General features: G+C 39.1%; 1 protein-coding gene and 1 long non-coding RNA gene across 3 annotated transcripts in view; one reads left to right on the top strand and one right to left on the bottom strand.

Annotated features, from left to right (window-relative positions):
• Positions 1-1,204: 1,204 nt before the first annotated feature.
• Positions 1,205-6,334, bottom strand: LOC145555089 (uncharacterized). Its single transcript, XR_014091171.1, has 4 exons — positions 5,013-6,334; positions 4,801-4,883; positions 4,643-4,712; positions 1,205-1,308 (listed from the first exon to the last, which is right to left on the bottom strand). It is a non-coding gene; the product is annotated as an uncharacterized LOC145555089 (long non-coding RNA).
• Positions 6,335-20,405: 14,071 nt separating this feature from the next.
• The window catches only part of grid1a (glutamate receptor, ionotropic, delta 1a), a 241,393-nt gene continuing 237,830 nt past the window's right edge, over positions 20,406-23,968 (top strand). Inside the window, exon 1 of one of the 2 annotated variants that reach the window (XM_081616375.1) lies at positions 20,406-22,753. In XM_081616375.1, the coding sequence (XP_081472501.1) occupies positions 22,675-22,753 (79 nt within the window). In that variant the 5' untranslated portion in view covers positions 20,406-22,674. The remainder of the gene's footprint in view (positions 22,754-23,968) is intronic. The other variant, XM_017309069.2, reaches the window with a different exon arrangement.

Genomic DNA, 23,968 nt, shown 5'->3' on the forward strand with positions numbered 1-23,968 from the left:
TTATTCTCTACCTTAAATCAATTTGATCATTTTTTAATAACTACATTTTAGACGATCTCGAACTCTTGCTGGAAGCATTTCCAGCCTGACACTTTTTCTTTAGCCCTCAATTTTAAACGTTTGCGATTTCTAATCAAATTCTGAAGGAAAACTTGAAAAATATTCACAAAGCCAAGAGAATTATTGATTTAGATCACCTTAAAAAACCTGCAAGCAGAGGGGGGAGAGTGATTTAAAACTTTTGCACCGTTTTTTAAACTCACTTTAATGCATCACAGATCAAAAGGGGCACCTAAGGATAAAAAAAAGGAAAGAAAATCTCTTTAATTGCTGACTGAACTATAATTGTGTGTGTCTTCCTCACATATCAAAGAGTTTTTCCTCAAATATAGAAATATTTACTGATGGTAAAAATAGAATAAATTGCTGTCTGGGTTCAAGAAGGAAAATAAATGCCTGGAGAAGCAAATGAAGAACATTTTTCCTGGAGCCAATTGCCGGTTTTGCATATTGAATAACTTTCATATGAAGCATGAACATCTCAAGTCACAATGTAATTTCGGTAGCTTTCTACTGGTGTCCCCATGTTAATAAGTGCTCTACTCGGCACATTAGAGTGCTTAAGGTTTGTTAGGACTGAGTCTCATAAACGTGCAATAAGTTTGTTTCTAAAGCTTAGTTTGTGGCTGAAGAATAACAGGAAACTATTTTACACATATTGATTGTTGCGCTTTCATTAGAAGCGATTGCAGTTGGATGTACGCGCTCCTGGTTGCTCGATTACTCGGGTCACGAGGGATCGATCACTGAAACGACAAGAGCACCCTGCTTATTCAACCATTTTCAGCTCACTTTGGATGAAAAGGTTAACTATATAAATATTGGATTTCTCTGAGAAAATCATGTTACAGCGGCCTGTGGCTGGCGCTCAAAATGACTACAGTGGAGTCATTTTCAGAACATACCGAAAACCCCTGCCTGCTGATCCAAAGAGCATGAAACGTCAATCTGTTAAGTAAAGAGAACCACAGTTCTGCTGCTTGTTACTAGTTATTGCATTTTTGTAATCTAAAGAGTAAAATATTCCCAGGAACCTGAGAGAATGATTGCACTCAAGCTTTGCAGTGATGCCTACTTCTAAGAAATGTTGATGTAGTCTATGATCTTCCATAATAACCTTTATTTTATTACACACACATGTGCAGGCTCATAAAGCTGTACGCATGGCGGGGGTATTGTTTATATTTTCAGCATGGCTGCCAGTCCAAATCTGCTTTTCAGCTCTGCTGCTACTGCTGTCTTCCTTGACTAAAAAGTCCAAAAGGAAAAGGAAACAGGAAAGAAAAATTTCATTTTTGCTTCTTTTTGAGCCTTCTTTCATAGTAGAAGCAGCATATTGTATTGTTAACCTCAAATCAGGTTAGATTTTGTTGCAACTTTTCAATTTATGCAGTTAACCTAAAATGCCAAATCCAGCTAAACACACAAAGTAACACACAAAAATTAACAAATGAAAAGTAAAATCTCTTGTAACACAATATCTATTAAGAAGACATTTTGTTTGAGAGAATAATTATTTATCCCTACATCAGATTTTACCTCCCACTCCAGATTAAGTTTTCAAGGCTGCACATTCTTCTCTCCGGCGACACTCTTGAGCTCATTGTGAAAATCTAAATGCTTCCCTTCACTGCAGAGTATTCGCAGGATATTATCCCTCTAGCAAGTTCTGCATCTTGCACCGGGTCACCTCCCAGAAGTACAAGACCAAGTCATTTCCGTCAGGCGGCGACCGGGAGGCATCGTAATCAGATGCACGAAAAAGCTCAGCTGTCTTCTTTCACTCCACAACTGAATTGAAAAGGCTGAAAACACGATATAACATGTTTCTGTGCGGGATTTTGAAATATCTTTTTTTTTTTTTTAATTGATAGAATCTAAAATGTACTGAATGATTTAATTGAGTTTGTTTGGAAATGAAAGTCTCTGAGTCGTCTAGTTAGTATTCAAAACTCAATCCCTAAATGTACCACTATTTCCTTGCTCATGAGTATATCATGTGTCTGCAAGAGTACACAGAAATACTCGTCTTTCAAAATTACAGCCACAAACTTCAATGTTCTCTATAGAGTAATCCAGTACAAATTAGTTTAAAACTGTATAGCAGCAGAGGAAAAAGGACAGTTTCCTGATCTTTTTTTGTTTTTTTTTAAGTGTTTCATGCATTTGTATTCAGCGGCCTTAAGATTCCATATCTGTAAATAACAATCAATGCAACCAATTTCCTTCAGAAGTCTCCTAATTAGCAAAAAGAGACCACTCAGAATGGATGAATTCGGCTGTTCGGTGAATGCCTCGGAGGTTTGTTTGAGAACTTTAAAGAACAAACAGAGGTTAAAATTGTGGAGATGTTTGAAGCGGGGTCAGGTGAGGGATTTTGCTGAATGTAATTATCAAGTGTTCACTCCACAAGGGAAAAGTGGTGAGAAGAATCCTAATGGGAAGAAACCCAGAGCACATCCTGTTGAAATAGCAAATCTGGTTCTACAACACTTTTCATATTTTCATTAGTAAAAAAAAAAGTATCATTATTCCTCCACTTCACAATCATGTGCTTGATCCGTCACATAAAAACGTAATAAAACAGATTGAAATTTGCTTCTAAGATGACAGAATTAAGGGAAAATCTGAAGAGGAGTGAACACTTCTGGAGGGAAATATATCCTTCAACAAGAGTCAGATCAAAGCTTAATTTATTACAGCTAGAAATGACTGACCAGGCCCAGAACTCAAACCTGAACCTTCAGAGACGCTTAAGGACAATTGCATCTAACCATTAAATCTACTTTTATTACCACTGGTCAGATTGGGAATGAGCACCAGGTGACGTTCTATCACCTGAAGGATCTTTCTAGGATTAAAGCACTAAATTCCCAACAGGATCTTGTGGAGCTCATCCATGCATTTATCTTTAGTCACACTGATTATTGCAATGACGTCTTTAGAGGTCTGAATAAAAAGAAAAAAAAATCAGACAGCTGCTGCTTGTGTTCTCACTAAAACCAGGAAGATGTAGAGCACATCACCCCAGTTCTAAAGTCTTTGTACTGACTCCCTGTAGCTCAGAAATAACTTTAAAAGATGTTGTTAGTTTCTAAATTGCCGAATAGCTTGGCACCACAATACGTTAATGATATGTTGTCGCTGCTTTGACCTTCCAGATATTCTGTTTCTAGTCTGCTTTGCATTCTCAGAGTTAAAACCAAGCATTCGGTTTCCTCCTCTAATCTGGAACAAATGTCCAGAAAACTGCATGACAGCCAAAACACAGTGTTTCTTAAAATTAAGCCCAATAACACATTTGTTTAGAGTTGCCTTTAGTTATTAATAATAACTGGAAAATCTATTTATTCTGACCTTGTTGCTGAAATCTGGTTTACAGATAAACATGACCTCACTTCTCATTGTTTCTAATGGGCATGAAAAGGGTTAACTGTGCCACAACAATTACTGAGCCATTACTTAACCCCTTTGAGCCATTAAATCCAGTTTTATGACCTCTTGTCGTATTAGGCACGAGCATCAGTTAAAGCCCGGGAGTCTTTTACAGCAGGTCAGATTACAATAATAATCTGCTTCCAGGATGGAGCCACGTGTTGAAGAATATGTACGAGTTCTTTAATAATCTTCCATGTCCTGTGGCAGGAGGGCGCAGCTTTTGCTTATCTCATCCGTGTCCCGTCTGCTTCCCACAAGTCACACCAGGCACTTCATTTGTTAAAGCCGCGGTGGCCTTGACAAGGGGAGTCGGATTTGAAACGGATGCAGCATAAATCATATGGTTCTGACAGCACTTTATGCTGAACACCTCTGTATTTCTATAAACTGCTATGCAAATTAAAGACCCACTCTCGGAAATCGCCGCTGCCATATGGACTCATGCGGAGTAAAATGGGGCCGCGACGATGTGGCGTGCCACCGATTAAAGCCGAAACTCCAACTTTTAATTGACTGTAAAACTTAATAGGGGGATATTAGCAAGTCAGCGAGCCGGTCCGCTATCACAACCCGCGTTATCGCCACATTTTAAATCAGAATTATCCCTGGGTTAATGTCTCATGCAGCAGAAATGACCCCGGAACACAGTATTTTCTTAGAGTTTATGAAGTATGGAATAGTGCATGTATCGATTTTGATGTTTCATAAATAAATAGAGATCATAAAACGCCAAAGTAGCTTGTAAATGGGTTTGGGAAGACCGGGGGTCTTGTAAAGAAAGCATCTGTCATGGTAATGTGCTGCAGCTCGGCATCTTGATGTTGATGTTGCTTGTAATTAATACAAATTGCAAGAATATTGGTTAAACACGGCTTCACATGGTCTTTACCTTTTAGTTAGGAACTGCAACACGGAGCATGTGTTTCTGGAAGTGCTCCATAAAGCCGACCCGTAATTGAAAAGGCTGTAAAAACACCTAGTAAGCTTCACCATACTAAACGATCACCTCTAAGGAAGAATCGATAAGCTTTGTCTAGTTTGTCACTTCTGCATTTCCCCTCCCCCCATGTCCAATCCACATTTCATGCTTCCCTCCTGGCTAATGGAGTGTTGATCTTAAAAATGGTCCAAGATTCAAAATTACCGAGTTCTGTGCCCAACAAGGAATCCGCTCATGAGGCCTGATGCTGAGATGCGCCCTGTAGGAGCTGCTTCTGCAAAAATAAAACAGCCCTGCAAACAAGCACACAAATGTGCGCAGCTGTGCAACAAGAAGACACACTTATTATTTTTTTTTTTTACCTAGACGGTAACATAACAGCACCATGACCGATCAGCCTTTTTCCTCTCAATTTGCAGGTCTGGAGGTGGTGATGGTAGTTCTGCTGCTCCAGATGAGAGAGAGACAGAGTGGAGAGTGGGAGAGTAAATTCACTGCTAGTTTGTCAAAAACCTCCACAGTCAATCTTGTTCTCACAAGCCTGGAAAACTACATAAAAACTCCTCTCTGTTACCTTTCGATTTGTCATCCTCCTAACAGACTGCCGGCCCGGTTCGTTCGGGTTAAAACCCGGCACGCAAAACGACAGCGTTTTTTAAATTTCGCATTTCAAGGAACTCGTGCGCAAGTGTCACATCAATCTGTTGTGACGGTAATTCATCACAGCTGCTCAAAACTAGACTAATCTCCCATTTTAATTAGCCGTTGCACTCTCATGCCAGCTAAAACGTACAGTGACACGAGTGGACACTCTAAATGCTATAATGCTGTTCGCTCGGTGAGCTCTGTGAGCACGTCTTGCCCGAATAGCTCAGCGGGGAGGCTGCTAACTGTCTGACACAGAACATGATGTTTTTTTAAACAGTTCCCTCATTTGCATTTTAACTCGAGGGGGAAGGAGAACAAATGAGGCACAACATATTGTAAAAGAGCGCGGGATGAGAGCAGCCGCTGACACAAGCGCACGCAAACCACCCCACGCCACACCTGTATCCACATCGAATCGTTTTTATCTTTCAGCGTGAGCCGGATTCAGAGAGCGCAACAGCTAGCTGCTGTAACAGCCGAGTGTCCTGGTTTGGCCTGTATTGTTCTTTGTCAATAATTAGATTTGGGTCAAGCTTTAAGTCATTTAGAGAACTAGATCTTACACATGAGCGACAGACGAAAACAGTCCTGATTGTGAGCACGACTTCAGATATTTAAAGCAAACCCTTTTTTTTCTTTTCTTTTTTTTATCTGTTTACGCAAATGGTGCTGCATATATTGATACTAGAATAGTCGGTGCAATCAAAAGCTGGCACATTTTCAATGTCTGAAAGAAATATACATCCTTCAGTGATTGTTGTTAGAAGTGAGCAGAAGAAATTATTCAAAGGCTCAAATGGATTTCAGTCTGGACTTTAACTGGACCGTTCTAAAACAGAAACCTTTCTATTGATGCTCTGGTTGTATGTTTAGGGTCCTTGTTCTGTTGAAAGGAAAGCCTCTGCCCTTGGTTTACATGTTTTGCAGCCTCTGGCAGTACTACAGCATATTTAGCTTTTCTTTATTTATTTTGCTTTTCTTTCTGTTGAAGAAAAGCACAATGCTGCCATCCCCATGTTTCATATTCAGGATAATGTGTAGTTACTTTTCCATGTAGCATTTAGTATGTAGACAAACTTTCTGATTTCTTGCGTTTCCATCAAGACCAGATTTGTGTACTGCACAACTAAGTTTTCTTGACAAATTAGCAGTGGATCATAGAAGCTCCTTTAACTCCAGGTGACATTTTAGTAGGCAACTGTGGTTCAGTGGGTGACGTAGTCATCTTTCCTGTCATAAATTGATTGTGCCAAGAACTCAAACCTGTTTGTGAGTGCGAGTGGATGAATGTGGCTCTAGTGCAAAGTGCATTGAGCGGTCACCCTGATTAGGAAAGCATTATATTAAATCAGACTATATACCCAGTTTGTTAGTTGAGGCTGATGAGATTTTCTTGGTTGGCTTACTGCTGTGCAATAATGCTCTTTACTTTACTGCATATCTGCTTTGTTGTTTAATGGTGTAGAACAGGCATCTCAAACTCAGACTGGAAACAATGGAGTTTGAGTCAGGAAGAGTCTGGATGACTCGACGTCCCAAAATGTCTTCAGGTATTTGATTTTATAAGATTTATTGTTCCTCGAAAATGTAACTGTTCTGCCAAGCATAACTTTCTACAGCTAAGCTAAGGCGTTTCTTGCCTATTTTTCTTACTCCCAGAGAATGTGTCTGCTGCCATGTTCACTTTCTGACCTTGGCTTTTTCACTGCATTTCATTTACATTCTTTTGAAGGATATTAGTGGAGAAGGTATCTGCAGATAAATGGAGAGTGTCTGCAACATGTTGGACAGATTCTGCCTTTAGCTTCAACGACATCAATATCATTTTCAACACTGATTGCTGACTTCTTGTCCACAAGATCCTTGCATTCTTAAAATGGCTTGGAAAGGTTTTTCTGGAAGTGCTGGTTAGGTTTTCTGGAGATTGTTCTGACGCTGTCATGCGGTGCTTAGAGAAACGCCATGTGACGGGTGTTTGTAGAAAAACATCTGTGTCAGTTGCTAAGGACGTGGCCTGGTTATGACGGCATTCAAACGTCAAACTATTGAATACATATAATCTAAATCTATGGTTTACTGTATGACAGAACTTGTGGGCTGAATCAGCACTACTCAACATAATCACAAAGAGTACTATGAAAATCTCTCTATTGGGTTCCATGTCTGAGACCTATGAAGCCTCATTAGGTAAATTATGCTCCATAAGCACCTTTCCATGCCTCTGACACTGTAATATATTTAATGCTATGGATTGGCATCACCTGACCAAACTACTTCCTGAATAAGTCAGCTAAAAATCATTTGACCTCTTTGGAATACTCATATTGTTTAGAGGGTGTCGAGCTTTCACCCCAAGATGCATACAAGATCATTAAATAAGGACCACATAGCATCAAACAAGATGGTGGAACCACAACAAAAGTAACATCCTAACCTGGGGCAATGCATGAAGTGGTGATAGGAAACTGTCACTTTTTCATCTTTCACTCCAACACTCATCCCCTTGCACAAAGCAAGACATTTTATGTACAATATAGGATTTCCCGTCACCACATTTGCTTCATTTCTTCAGGTTTAAACTGAATTAAGATGGATTTTTATCTACGCCAATCCATGTGGCAAGATGAGACGCAGTGTGCCGCCATCTTTATGTCTCAAATCACTTGTTTGTATTCATGTTTGGAGGAAGTCGACACACAACACATGCTCAATGGGTCTCTGATCACTGACCATGTTGTGGTGAGGGACTCATCCTACGTTTGACTAAGGTTAAGAACACAGTCAAATTATTTGACAGCCTTTACAGCTAAATAGATGCAGCTGCAGCTGCAGCGTTCAATTCTGCACCAGACATGAAAAGGGAGATTGGTCAAAGTGTTTAGGTCTACAGAGAACATTTCAGAGAAGTAGTTTGTTTTATGAGTTTTCTGTATGTTCTTAAAAAAAAAGCATCTAAAAAATTAAAGGACTTTGCTCTTTATATAGACATTAAACAGAGCACTGGGTGTCTGGTCTGTGTGCTTGTATCCTTGAGTATAAATAATACCTATTCAGAGGGAAGGCAACACTTTTGATGTTGTACCTTCACATTCATAACAGAGTCTTTAATATGATTTCAGACACTTCTATTTATTTTCATGCATGCATATTTGTAATATTTTTCCCAACAGCAGAAGCAAAACTTATAATCTCTCCAGCTCAATGTATAAAAAAATAAAATAACTGAATCTGCATAAAGTCGAGGCGGGTTTCATATGCAAAAGTAATCAGAAGCTTATTTACATGCGGTTCCACCTTGATCCCTCAGTGTACCAATTACAGAACAAGATGCGCGTGTTGAAATCCTGCCAGCAATTCCCCTTTTTGAGATACTTGTTTGGACAGAATAAATGTATGATTCTTCAGGCAGGTAACAAGCAAGTGTTTGAAGACTGTCCGTCCGCCTTGCTGTAGTTTGTCTCACAAACAAACAACCACGGTAATGATTCTGACCTGACCACACTTTAACTTGCTTAATCTTTAACACACACACACACACACACGCACGCACGCACACGCACCCCCCGCACCCCGCCACACACACACATGCATTCACACATATTGTTTATCAGTTCTTAGGGATATATTCAAAAGTGTTGAAACTGGGGAGCAGGAGGTCACTAGTGATCAAGCTGAAAGTGCACCATCTTCTAAATCCACACTCACACACACTTTCTTACCTCTTTAAATGCAATTAGTAGTTCCTGTGTAGCTTTGAACCAAAATAAACTCTCTGTGCTCACCAATCATTTATTGAATAAAACTGGCTAATTGCTTGCTGACACAAATTGTGAATCGCCTGGCAGCACTGTAATATATTTAATCATCTAGACCTGGTGGAAGATATGATGAATGACCAGCTGACATAACCTGCAGCAAACTGGTATGTTCAAAAAGTACACAATAAAGTGGCCTATGGGTGTAAAATATACATTAGTTTTCTTAGTCTTATATTTGGCCTTGGACAGTTAAATGACTACTAAAAGCTCTTTTGCGTAACTGATTCTGTTTCACCATGTAGTTCAAACTGAAGGCTCAGATCTCATCAAAGACTGAGCTCACAACAGTGATGAAACAAATGTCACAGCTCTCCAGTGAAATCACTTTCAATGACCTGAGCAAAACGCTGTTTTTTTTCTTTTTCTAATTTAATTACTCCTTTGTCCAAATGGATAAATTATTTCCCTGACCACAGACGCACAAAGCTCCTGTCAAAGTCGTTCTGAGTAAATGTTATCATCTGTCACCAAAGAGAGAAGTTGCCTGCAGCAAAGGCAAAAATGAAGACAAAATATTTACAAAAAGCCCGGGGCAGGCTGAAAACTCTGGAGAAGCACTGTTTTACACAAAGCTTAAATCAGGTTTATTAATACCAATAAGTGTCACAGTCACACACATACATCTGCTGTCTTTCTTACTCAGCAAAATAATACAAGTCATGATCAAGTTGATAGAAATTTTAAGATGTATGCCACAGACTTGTGGCCTGATCTACAAAGATTTCAAATAAGGACAAATACAATTAACAATTATTACATGACGTAAATCACTGGCCGATCAAGGAACGCCGTCTCCTGTCAAATTGCTTCAGTGCAATACGCAGCTCTGCGTGGTTTGTAGCTATTCCTGAAGTGAGTGCGAAAAACGGAGGAGAGATCTTCTCCGGAGAAGATCTGCTAATAGAGATGAATCTGGCCAGAGGAGACGTGGCTTTAGTGAACAAACCTCACCATGGAAACCAAGAAACATGGCAGACAGATAAAGCAGGGTTTAGGAATTAAAAAAAAAAAGTCTAAAGTTTCGAACTGTACTCAATTCTTTACCTAATTGAAGAGTGGTAAGAAGGAAGAAATTGTTAAAAGAAACCATAATGAGTTCCATATGAAGTATCCTATGAGAAACATAACGTTGAAAACAGAGTAGATATATTTTAACCTGCATGCAAAATGCAGGTGAGTGGTAGAGCAGCTTGGACACTCAACATAGTGGTATCAGTACAATTATGTGGTGAGTTTTCTTCAGCACAGGTATGGAACTCACCTTTCTGCTAAAATGTAATATTGTTTGCAATGGTGGGACCTATTTAATAAAAATGTTCTCAGACCATTTACAGACTTTGTCACTTGGCGTAACGCAATCAGGTTCTGTTCATAGAAGATTGGAAACATAAATGTCTGCTTTAGGAAGTTGTTTTCCTCATTTGTGGCTTTCACACATTCACTCCGTTCATCTCATGTCAACTTGAGTTAATGAAATCTCCCACTAATTTCTTTTGAAGAAACGCCTGCTAATACGAGGATATTCAGGAATAGCATTGACCTAGAACAGGAATAAAGAGCTGAGTGGCAGGTGTTACGGCAGGTGGGTTGTTGACAAATGCTAACTGACACTGAGAAATTCCCTTAAAGTTAATGAAGCAAAAGACACAAATTAAGAAAATTTGTCTTGGTCTTTAAAGGGGAGATAAATATCTGCCCAAGTATTGACTGATGTATAACTAACTACCTGAGGCGTAATGATTAAGTCCCTTTTAACATGAAAATTGATCAGAAGCTTCCCATATAAATGAGGCCTGAGGCCTTTGCCTTTATGTTCATTACCTGACAGTAGCTTCATTTAATGTTCCATTTGAACTGTAAAGAGATTTTTTCTGGCCATGTATTTATTCCAACATTTTTCTGGATATAAAAGTAGTAGCTGCAAGAATTACCTGCAGTAATTATCCTGTCTTTTAAGAGGAATGATTTTTGCATGAATTTACCCCAAACGCTTGCCGTTAACTGTTGGAAAGTGATTTGAAATCAGCTGACCCCGTTCCATTGTCAAGTTCAATAACATGCTAATTATTCACATTAATTCATCGAAATGTCCGAGGATATTTAACAAAGTTCACTGGATGTTTGAGCTGATTGTTACTCTTGGCATTCAATATCTGCACTATAAAGGCCAATTGTGTTATTAAACAATTTTACAATTCTGTGTTAATGTAGCATTTTAGCAATTTTGCTCTTTTTTTTCCATCTTACATTTCACAGATGAAACTATTAAGTCTAATTGCGACGCAGAGCTACTATGATTGTGTTGTCTTACCAAAACATCTTGAGGAAAACAACAAATGCATGTTTAAAATAATTGGTCCCTTCACATATGAATACACGTTGCACCCATTCTGACCTCTGTAATCTCCCAGACTCTGAAATCAGATGTGTAACATTTGGAGTAAATGTTTCCTGATTTTGGTTAGTTAGAATGTTTTCTTTTTTTTTTCCCATAACTTTCTGCAATGTTAGAAGTTCACATAACCCACACAGGAATAAACGTGTTAAGTGTTGTGCTGTACCTTACGAAATAAATGGTATCATAAAAAAAACAGAACTTATGTTGAAGTGGAATAGTAAAATGTGAAGATATTAATGTTTATGTGTACATGGGTTTTCCAAACTGATTTTCTTGCAGCATTCATGCAATGATTTCATTAACACATTAATCTGTTTTATGCTAGGCAAGATTTACAGTCTAGCATAAAACAGACATTTTATTTTTTTTTTACTGAGGTTTTGATTCCTGCCTAATCAAAGGCAGGAATCAAAACCTGGGGAAATGGGATTAAACTAAAAATACCTGTTTGCAAACCTTTGCTGATTAATTATTTTAGCCAAATAACCACAGACAGTATTTTCTGAAAACATGTGAAACGTTTAATTTAAAAACATTCCCATATATCTGCACAGCTTTTCTACAGTGAATCCTTCGTTCCTGAAATGAACTTCAGATCGTCTCTGTGGGCCGTTCATGTTATTCTTCCACTTGTAAATAAAAAAGGAAACAATGACTTCGTGTTCAATTAACAGCTTTCACAAATCAAAATGGGCTATGTGATATTTTGTACATCTTTTATTACAAAACAGGTATTTAAAACCACTTGCTTTCAATTTTCAAGATATTTTTTCACACAGGTGCAGGTTCTCACCTGCTTTGAGATCATTATCCTGCCCTGCAGTGACTCATTACGAATATTTTGTCGATCCTTTCAAAGCGAGTGGCTGATTCAGAGGCTTCCACTGTCTTTTTTTTTTTTTAAAGGCCTCAAAGAGCTTTTTAGATCTTGGCATGATGACACTACACATTTCAATAACAAAGTGAACAGCAGACACTGGATGTCAGATGTGCAAGACGGGCTTCTCTTGTCACTTTGAATTGGACGTTCTAATCTGTGGCACCTAATCAGAAATGCTTGATTTCAATGTATTGATTCTGAAGGTGCGATAACATGTGCAGCTACTCCTTGGATTTATTTTCTGTATTTGAATTCGAGGCACGCAATTTCAGATTCAGCCTCGACACTCCAGGGCAAAACCTAATTAGCTTTTACCGAAATATGTGAACGTAAAACCCTAGGAGAGTGCGTCGTCATTTCCCCGTTGAAAATAACTTATAAAGTTAGAAATTACATGGTTTTTTTTGGGGGTTTTTTTTGTTTCCTCTTTCCCACGACTGACTTCTTTAACTGGAGCTGAACTCGAGTTTAACGCCAAGTGGGCTGCAGGGTTATGTAATGTAGCACAGTAGATATTTACAGGAGCAGGCAACGACTGCTGCGGTGGCTTAGGCAGTAATGATGGTGTGGAACTGACAAGCCTGCACGGCCATATAAGACCAAGTTGAGGAAAAAAAAAAAGTAATTTCTGAAATATTATCTGCATCTACTGCTCTAGGAGTCGGTTATTATAGTCAAGAAAATTATTATTAGTAGCTGCCTTGAATTGTTTAGCCAGGAAATGAATTTTCACCGCAGAGTTTGAGACGGTCATGATTTTTTGTTTTACTGCTGTGTGGTTGCTAAAGGTTGGGTATCTTCCACTTTTCTTCTCCTGGCAGCAGCTAAAAATTTCTACATATTTTCCTGGAATTTGCTTGAATAGACGAACACACAGCCAATGCATAACTGTGGTGCGGAAGAAAAACAATACAGGATTTAAAATTTGTTTTGCAAATGACAAAATCCAAAAATTGCATCATGCATATGTATTCAGCTTCGAATAAGTCAACACTTTTTAGAACCATTTGGGTGTGATTAAACCAGCATGTCTCCAGTAAGTTTCCACGTCTGCAGACCGAAACTGGTATCTATTCTTGTTTGCTAAAGAACTCGTGCTTAGTCAGAAAGGATTGAGAGCTTACGTGTGAACATGAAATTTCAGGTACTGACAGATTCTCAAGTATACTTGGGTCTAGGCGCTTCTACATCAACATGCTCTGATCTAAGGCATTCATTGTAGTTTGATGTCCTACCTGGTGAATTTCTGTCCCAGTCTCGAGCCTTTTGTATAGCTCTTAAAATATTGGAGGATTGCCGTGCATCTATAGCAGCTCCAACATTGACCGATTTGTCTCGTCTTGAAGTGGGGTGAACTCTACTTTGTAAGGGTGTATCTAGTTAACCTTGAAACATATGTGCATCTCCATCTGTGGAGTAAAACTAGGGAACAAATTAGACATTCAATTTAAACAATATAACATTTAGTTCAAAAGCAAGAAACATGTTTTAAATAAGTTTAAGGATTAAGCCCGACGACAGTAGGTTGTAGTTTACTATACATTACTAGTAATGTGTGTGTGAATTTAGGTCTACACGAGGCTTCATACAGCTTGGTAATGGTAATGTCCATTTCTATAATGATAATTCATGGCATGGTATAAAATGATATGAGTATATTATATAGAATGCATTTTTATTGCTATCGTATTTTAAGACTGTTTTTTCGTATTTAAAATGTGTGATATGGTGATACGTAGGGCACAAAGTGTATTAGTAGTTAATGAGCTTATATTTCTTCAACTCTTTTTCAAACGGATTTTTATCCATCTTGTTTGATTTTCTTTTTGTAATTGTTTTTCATTTATTGGTATCCTTGGTATGATCATCTGTACAATCTCAAATTAAGTGCGTGAAAACGTCTGAGCTGAAAGACTTTCTGTTTCTCGGTCCATCACGGCTTATTCCTTGTGAAATGCCTTTCCCCGTCTGGCCCCCCCTAGAAACTTTTGCCATTTACCGCAAAGTCAAAGGATAAGTACTCAAGTGGAGAGAAGTACAACTGAAGAGATTTTCTTTTAAAATAAAGAAATGAATCCTCAGCATGTTCTGCTGCTGTGACGAGATTCACAAGGGTGCTAATAAATCATTGCCGACTCTTAACCGCTTGCGAAGGAACACATCTGCATAGAAAACTCTGGCGACTATCAGAATGAGTTTCCCCAAAGTAGTCAAGTGGGACACGTGCATTTAGATCCTCTGCGAGGATATCCATTTAGATTTCATGCTGTCTTCTCTCGCTGTTTTAAATTCTGTCATAAGGGCGACGACTTTAACTTCTGAAAAGTAGTCTGGAGGGCCGAAGGGGGGAAGAGAGGAATCTCATTGAGTTGAAAGAAAATCGTGAACTGGGAGGAATACTAAGGATCTTGTCATCTCCACCCCTCACACCTAATATAAGACCAAGTGAAAGATCTTTCAAGTACATCTGTGGAGGCTGCAGCGGGTAAGCTAGGGGGAGGGATGTGGGGAAAAGAGGGAGAAATGCTGGGAAAGTGGGTAGACTCTTATTTTTAGTTCAGCAGGAGCAGCTTTCCAGAGAACTAAAAGTTATGTTTGACTGTGATTAGATTATTTCTTGTTGGAGGCTGTGCTGTCAGTCTGACTTTTGTCTCCCATTATGCTGTAATATCGGTGCCATAGTTCATTTCCCTACACAAAGATAATGAGCTGAAGCAGAGTGTCTCACCTGAGGAGCAACTGAAATCTTGTTGTGTGGGTTGCTATGTTGCCTCCTTTAATACGTTTTAGTTCTTCCTGTGGTCCTTGGCTATAAAAAGAGGATAACGGCTGTTTTTCTGATCTTTTCCGGCTTCAGTCAGCTCCTCCGTGTTCTCCACGTAGCTTCAGCATTTTCTTCTTTTTCCTTTACTGCTGAATTTAACAATGAACCAAACCGACCCGCTCCTAACGACTCAATCACAGAACAAATTTCCGCTGCTCTCGTTTGCAGAGCGCACCTCTTTGCAGGTAGATTTCTGAGTTCGCTTCTGCTAATTATCTCCCCTTTCAAACAACCCCATCAACTAATGAGCATCTTCCAGGCACAGCTGGAGTGAAATGTGGCTGACACAGAGAAGAGTTCAATAGCACCGCTCAGGGCACCAAAAACAAACGGCAGAGCAGTGGCGAACAGGCATATGATGTGTAAACAGCTCTGCAGGGAAAATTAATGCTCTACAGTTCAGACTAATGATGGATAATAAGGAGTTTGTGTTCCAATGACACAATTGTACTCTATTATGAATTAACAAGCATATTTTCCAGATGAGTGCAATTATTTGAACAATATCAAAAGGATTTCTGTTGTAATTTTCCTGAGAAACTACACCCTTTAAGCTACACCCTATAAGCTTTTATTTAGGTACGACGCTTACAACATAGGCTTTGTTAATCTTCCATTTCTAGACAGGAAACAGTATTGACCTGTGGAAAGCAGAAAGCTCTTACTACATCTACATGTTCTTTTATTTCTCATGATGGCTACCAAAGTCCTGTCTCAATCTTTGACTGTTTTAATACTCTGGGTTGTGGTGAGGGAACGGAGAGAAAGAAAACAGAACACAACAGCTGAATGTTTTTTTTATTTACTTTTTCTAACTGAAGAGAAACCTGGTTCACAAAAATAAAACCGGCATATAATGAGCAGCAATTTTTTTTCTCCAGCTCTCAAATCACAGTTGTTTCTTTTTTTTTTTTTTTCAAAGAAAAACAACCAAAAAAGTGAAATAATTCCTGCAACCAACCTTGAACACATCACAGTTGTCAAATTGAAGACCTAAAGAATCAGTGGTAAAAGTGGAAAAGTTGCTGTTTGTCCAATCAGACTGAGCCTGAATAAAAAGGAAGGGTGCCACGGATGGCGAATGGTTTTATTTTTAAGAACATTAAAACAGTTTGTAGTTTTAAAACCAATTTGTATTTTTTATATTAGAAAAAAAGTCAAATAAAATACCAGTTTGTGGTTGCAAATCCTGAAAATGTAGGGTTTAAATATTTTGCAAGACACTGCATCTCATACAGAATGCTCGTTTTTAGTTTAATTTTGTGGAAGTGGTTTAAACCTTACAGCTAGAAAGTTTAGACCGAATCCTTGCATGCAGGTGTGATGGTACTGCTGACAAACAAATCTTGACCTTGCTTGGGTCTTCCACATCAAACTGTTGGCACCATATTATAATAAGCTGTAACTCCGTGTTGATAGGCCGCCATGATGCCTTTGACAAAACCCTGAGATATTTAACGAGTTGGGAAAACTCACGAAAACATCGGCTTTGGCAGGTGTCAGACTTTCCAACTTCAGCATGACACAAATCCGATTTCATTTCCTGCCGTCTTCGCAGTCCCTGTCCAAAGGTGTATATGCTTTTGCCATACAAGCATTTATATATGAACCGATATGTATTTCACTCAGCTTTTGCAGACTGGAAGGCTGAAATATACAATGTTAGATAGTCCACATTTCCCTCATTGAAATGCTGAGTTTGATGGAGGTTGTCCTTATTTTTCCCATAACATGATTAATCTATAATGTTACCTCAGGCTGTGTGTTTGGTAGTGCAAGCCTTGCTTCACCTCTTCAGGTGCAGACAGGTATTGCTATTCCCTGCACATCTCTGCTTGACATGAATGGATTCTCAACATGTCTCAGGTTTAACCCTTCTCTAAATTGGTTTGGGGGAATTCATATAAAAACAACATCCAGGGTCGCCAAGGCATGCGCACACCCCATAGTCCCTTCAAATGACAGACTGTGATGGTGTGATACAAGCGCAAGCTTTAATTAAGCTATAAATTAACATACATCTGTTGCAACTGCAGAGCACTTTCCCTGGTCTCAGGGTAGTTCTTCCTGCTAACACCACAGTTATTATAGGATCCATGTATGCCTACTGCTGCAGCAAATGGTCTAATTATGTTGACTATATCAGTACATTTGATTGTGAGCTGCAGGCTCTGTCCAGTTCTTTTATTAGACCAAAGATCCAGGCTAATTAAGTCATTTTGCTGTGGCTTTTTTTTCTCCTCCATGGTACATATATCATCATGATTCCATGTCCTTTAAGAGAAACAGAACTGCTGCACAGACAAAAAAAAAAAATAAAGACGAGGTAATTTCTTAAATCTAGGCTTATGCTATTGTGACTGATGTTGATCAATTTGAACCAGCCATTAGGTCAAAAATTATGAGCCATTTTGTTGGGGGACAAAAGGTCTCAACAGGAACCTCATCATTCTTTTCAGACTGCCATATTGAGATTAAGACAGCAGTGATACTTTCTCAAAGCATGACAAAGAAATGCCAAGATGCTAAAATGATATTATTCACAACATCAGAAGGTTGTGCTAATGACTTTAGCTCACGTGAGATAGAACATGTTCGGTCAATATTAGCCTTCTATCTTTAAACTAACAAGAGGAAGACAATGATAGTTTTGAACGTCGTTCAAACCCAGACCAAGGAATTGGTCATAAAGGCAGCATTTTAAACAATATAATCTCCTGAATTTAAATGTAATTATGCATTCATAACTATATACTGACTGTCATATAAAAACTCAACACTGTATGAAGTTGCCAAGTTTGACTTTCTATCAGACGTGTGTAGTGAAGGAGCTCCTTAAGCAGAACCTCGACAGCTTAAAAAAAGACTTGATGTTTCCAAACTGAGTTCCTGTGGTGTGAACCTCAAAAGGCCAGTCATGGTGAAAAGATTGTGTGAAGATCCTTGACACAATCTTGATTCTGTGAAGATTGGGTCAAAATATCTCTACCGCAATAGATTTCTTAATAATAAGGCTTCTTGCTACTGCTTGATGCCCGACGAGTTGGTGAGACAATCGCCTATGAGATTTGGGAGGTAAATACATTTTCATATGGGACCAGGTATGTTTGGACAACCTTTTTCCCTTAATAAATTAAATAATCCTTTGAAAACTACATTGTGTATTTGCAAAGATTGTTTTCTTTCTTATATTAAAAATAGATAATCTGAACATTTTAAATATGACAATTAAAACCAATTTTCTGTCTTTTTTTTTAACAGCACTGTGATTGTGGCATGAGACTAAATTGAGAGAAAGGACTCATCCGAAGGAGCACCAAGACAATCATGGAGGAGTTGTAAGGGAATACAGATATCTACAGATGAGTCTAGTATTAAAACTGTCTTCTTTAATGGTTAGTAACACTTTCTTTTCTTTTTTTCCCTCCGGCTTTCAAGCACCAGATGGGACAGTCTGACTTAATCTATATCCGCTCTCTCCGTCACCCTGTCTGTCTTTTCCTCTCCATTGCTCATAGCTATAAACATATATGACTAGTCTGTGTAAAATTCCCCCATCTTTGCTGTCGTGACCAAACTGCCGTGGTCTCTGCGTCTGTCTAGGCAGACATGAGACTGCGGTATGCTGATCCACACTGTAGTGCATGTGGAATTGCACACAGAAAGATGATGATTATTAAAGCATGGATACTGGGAGCTGCACGGGTTGGAATGAACTGCATAATAAGCCCCTCCAAAAATCTTGAATATTTTACTGGAATCCACAAAAATATATTCTTGCTGTCATTTGGTATACACCCCTACTTATTAATGCATGAAGCTCACCTCCACAAGACATAAAACACGCTGTGCTATTCATTTAAATATCTGTCTATATGCAGATTATAAATAATAGAGAGCCTACATTAATTTTAACATGCCTAATGCATATGGTGATGGTTACTGTGATAGAGATTCAACTTGAAGCATCAAGTGGAAGTGGAAGCTATGAACTGGAAGCAAAGTTATTTTAATCACTTTTAGTGCCATATTTAGAAAAAATGTTTATTATAGTACTTTTAATAAAACATATCAAACTTCTTAGGTATTCCTTATGTATACAAAGCAAAAGACATGAAAAGACCCTCAATTGAGATTTAATACAAAAACGAGACTTTATAGCTTTCTACATGTACGTCTTCTCAATATAGCAAGATGAAGGGAAAAGGGCAAATTTGCATTGGGAACAAAAACTTCAAGGAATAAGGATTATTTTTGGGGCCTGTGTGAAGTTAGGCCACTTTCTAAAAATGAATAATTCACTGAAGAAATGTTTTCATCATGTTGCTTCATACATGAGTGAAATTAAGGGATTTTTATATCCTCCTTTGGGATGTTTTGAATTTTTTATGCTGTTTTGGACGCCGCTGAAAAGCTAAACCTCAAGGTTAAATCTACTGTGTTAAGAAAATAAGAAATCAAAAGACTTTCATTGTATTTTACCGGAGCCGACGTACGGCTGGGATGAATTAAATATTGACATAAATGTGTCGTCCTTCTTTAGCTGTTTAGGATAATCGGCTGTCATTGTGAGCTTATTTTATCACAAAATGTATTTTGTACCGTTTGACAGAGAGAATGGTGAAACAATTATTATTTTTTTTAAACAAATGCATCATCTAAAACGGCCACTGGGGACAGCGCTTGATCTTTTAAAAAACTAAGTTATTTGGATGTTACTGCTTTATAAATCAAGAAACGTTCATTTTATATAATGGTTTATTCTCTCTGTTATGGCTTAAAATCCTCTCTAAGAGAACAAATGTTTCAGGGATGAGGTAGATTCTTGTGGAGATGGAAAAAGTGCCCCAGAAGAGAGTGTGTGAATTGTAAACCACTTCAAGTTAGAAGCAAATTATTGAGTCACTTATTTAAAAGTTACAAATAACAGTAAAAAGAAAAAAACTCATATGTCTTCTTCGCAGGAAACATTCATGTGTCCTGATCATTCTATTCCATTTTTTTATTCCATTGACATGCAGACACAATGGGTTTATTTTTAGAAGTGTAAAGTCACTGGATGAGCCGAAGACGGTTCATCTCAGCATAATTGTTCTGAAGTGCACTTTTGGTGCCGATTAATCAGATGTTGCGGTTTATTTGAGGGGCCACCTTGACAGTTTAATTATTTGAGGCTGTACTTTGGCACATGAACTTTGAAATAACATTAATAGCAACATAACTGAAAAAAAAAATCAATAATAATCACTTTTGACAATGTATGTATTCCCCTAATATGTCACCCTGAAAATGCAAATCACCGGATCTATGAGGACACCGGAATCATCCTGACATTTAAGGAGTGAAATCATTTATGGATACATTTGAATTAAATCCAGTTATTTACAGTTCTATTTAAATTATAAGCATCTATAGATAATTGTTTTTATTTTATTTTATTTAAAACAGCCTGGAAGTTTGGGCACTTGATAGAGGAGCTTAGACTGTGGCCTGTCCAATAGATTGTGACGTCTGAATGATTAATAAACTGAACAACACGTCCTCTCCAGACCAATCGACTAAACCCCAGACAACGCGTGTAAGTAGGAGCACTTAGTATCCATTTAACCCAGTTGGATATGAGGCCTGAGCTAGTAACCAAGATACTAACAAAGGATGTGACCTTGGTTCACAACGGGCTTCCTGTATAGGATCATTTAGGTTGACAAACATACAACACATGTTGGTAGTAAAATGGAAACACGGTCTACTGTGCCTAAAATGGATATGGAAAAAATTGGTTCAATCTGTTTAACAAGTTAAGCACTCTGGTATGAGTCCCACTTTATTTTCAGAGCTTTTCTGGCTCAAACCCATCCAGACTGTTAACACAGGGCTATTAGATAACGGCCAGTCCCATATGGGAGCCATTGATTAACCCATTTCCTGCCAATATTTCAAATGTTGGCTGGGAACAGGGAAATGTTGTCCATCATACACTCCAGAGCACAATAATCCATTATTACTACAAATAAATACTGAAAAAAGTATTAAAAATGTCATATTAAATCATATTTATCAAATTAACACATTTAAATAAACACAAATGCATATATATAATCATCAAGCATATTTATTGTCAATTTTATTTCTAAATTGACATGTAGAAATAATTATTCCTTTATTGCTTAGTGGCACAGTTGGACTTCCATAGATACATCTGTTGGCTCTCTTTTTTTCCCCACTGTTGAGCATTGAAGGCGCTGTCCAGCTCGCTGGTGGTGCTGAAAGTTTCTGCTCTGTGCCCACGACCGACTTAACCAAACAATTAAGAGATATTTCCGTTTTTTTATGACATCCACGAGAAATATCCTTTAATTGTAAGATTATGCCCATCGAGAAAGTCCGACTTCTCCCTCTTCTTAGCCGGTTTGTACACGCAGAGGTGCATTTGGGCATAAGTGGTGCCCAGATGCGGATTTACAAGCAAAAGTAACGCACAAACAAAGCGATCCCACGATTAAAGACGAAGTGTGGCGTGAATTTGAAGGAATCCATTTCGCGGACATAGTTGTGTTCCCTTTTGCTTAATGATACTCCCGTAACTCCGGCAGTCTGCTCCCCGGTACACTCCGTCGTTTTTGGCTTGTGTCACGTCTCGCCTCTCATCCGTCAGCTACCGCCGAGGACGGATCGCGGCGTGGAAATCCGTTTTTTCTTTCCCCCCCTCTCCCCATGACACACCAGCTGCGCTCCGCCGTTCCGCTTCGATCCTTCACGTCTCAGCCGAGGAAAAACAAAAGCGCACACTTCTCTCTCAGAAGTGAACTGTTTCTTCCACTTTTCACCTCTTTTGCAACATCTGTGTCGGATTTGGGCTCTCCAGTCAGAAATTCTCGTCTGTTTTTTTTTTTTTTTTTTTTCGCCTTCTGCCTATCACAACCTCCGGCTCTTTTATTTTATTTTATTTTTTTTATTACTATTATTATTATCGGCTCTCTGCGCGTCTTTCTCCGGCGAGTCCAAATCATTTCTCCCCGGCTCGTCAGGACGGCGGCAGAGTCGTGAAGTCTCCGCAATCACGTGATTGAGACAGAATTGAAGAGCGTCTTTTTTTTCTTCTTCTTCTCTATCTCTCCTTGGTGTGTGTGTGTGTGTGTGTGTGCGTGTGTGTGTGTGTGTATGTGAATCTCTATCCGTGTGTAGTCAGAGGGGTGTCCCTCCTCCGTGTTTTTTCTTTCTTTTTTTTCCAGCTGCTTGCCATGCTTTAGACGCCGGAGCGCCGGGAGAGAGAAGCGGGAGTGAGAGAGAGGTGCGCCGGGTCTCTCCCTCGCCGGGCTGTACCTGTCTCCTCAGTCCTATATCGGGTCCCTATCGGTTCCTCCTCGTCCTTTATGCCCACCTTCATGCGGTTGACCTGATTGTGTTGGCTTAGAGAGAAAGGAGAAAAGAAAAAAAAAACTTGGAACTAAAGCATTTTTTTCTTTCTTTTTCTTTTTCTTTTTCTTCTTCTTCTTCTTTTTTTTTTTTAGATTTCACACCTGTCTGTTCTGAAGGGAAAAGGACCACCGTGGGGGGTTTTGATATCTACTGATTGTATTTTTCTTCTCCGGGGGTGCCGCTCCGGTTTGGACAGTGCAGGACAGTCGAGTTAAAAGCTTGGATGAGACGCCTCGCTGAAATACCGAGATGGAGTTGCTGCTGATCTGCTTTTCCTTTTGGATATTGCACTGCAATCCAACCAATGCGGACTCAATCATTCATATCGGTAAGCGTCCGAGGAAACGTGATGCTCTTAGAGGCAGTTGTAAAGAGAATTAAAAAAAAGCTCAGCCGACGCATGAGATTGTAGTCAGACGGCGTTATAAACAGTCTAACCAGATCGCCTCCTGTCTTTAACACTATCAAACCTGGTAAAAAGTTGTTTTTTTTTTCTCCCCCTCCTTTAAATGCCAAACATTTAGTCATGGCTATATTCTTTCTGCCCACTATAACGTATTGAGTGATCTCTTGTTTTTCTGCCGGTATCATCTCTGCATTCATCATCTGGCTTAAGATCAAAAGCCACAATAAGCACATTCGGCCCCATAAATTGCGCTCCGTTTGCATTCAAAACACGGATTACAGTGAGACGCGTTTTAATTAAAGCTTTGAAGAGCTTGACGTCCATAAGCCAACATACTCTTCTTTCTCTTCTGATTTTTTTTCTCTCTTTTTCTGCCACATCTTGTGCAGCCGACAAGCTTCAACTTTCACCCAAACGTGACTGCAATGTCAAATAACAGAGAGAGAGAGAGATGGAGAGAAAGAGGCGGGGGACGTCAGCGGAGTTTTAGAGATGCAAAAGGGCATAGAGCCTCTTTGTACTCCAACTTCAAACCAGGGGTATGCAGAGATGGAGGCATCCTTTATCAGAGGATGTTCAAACAGATTCTCTTCAAACATGGCATTAGGCTTTATTTTTTTTTAATCCAAACAAATCATTTGCATTAAATATTTGCATCCCCCCCCCTCCACCTTGTTCTGATCAGATCACAGCGACCGGCTTTGTAATCCCTGATAAAAATGTCAATGTCACTGTTCAGATTTCCGTTCTGTCGTTGCTGCTGCTGCTGCTGCTCACAGTTTACTGCAACAGTCTGGCAAGCAGCAGGTGCTCAGTCACTGGCTTAATACAGCAGCGGGACTCCATCCAGATGATGTTGGCTGATGCTTCGCATAGCGTTATAGGGTACCCCAATTATATCTCCTGAATTCCCCCTCACAGCGATATGCGTGTGCACTTTTTCAATCTCCGGCCGATGCCATTTTGATCAACAGAGACGGAGCAGAGGCGGTTTAGAAGCTGCGTGCCTCCTGCATGCAAACCTATAATGCTCAGTAGGTCGTGTGCATTAGGTCTGATGAACATTTGCTGCTGCGGATAATAGACTCGGCACATCAAATGTTGCAGTCTTCACCCGTGGCAGACTTAACTCAAACT

The sequence above is a fragment of the Poecilia reticulata genome, chromosome 15, assembly GCF_904066995.2.
Source record: "Poecilia reticulata chromosome 15, P_reticulata-male-v2, whole genome shotgun sequence".
In the NCBI taxonomy this organism is placed as follows: domain Eukaryota; kingdom Metazoa; phylum Chordata; class Actinopteri; order Cyprinodontiformes; family Poeciliidae; genus Poecilia; species Poecilia reticulata.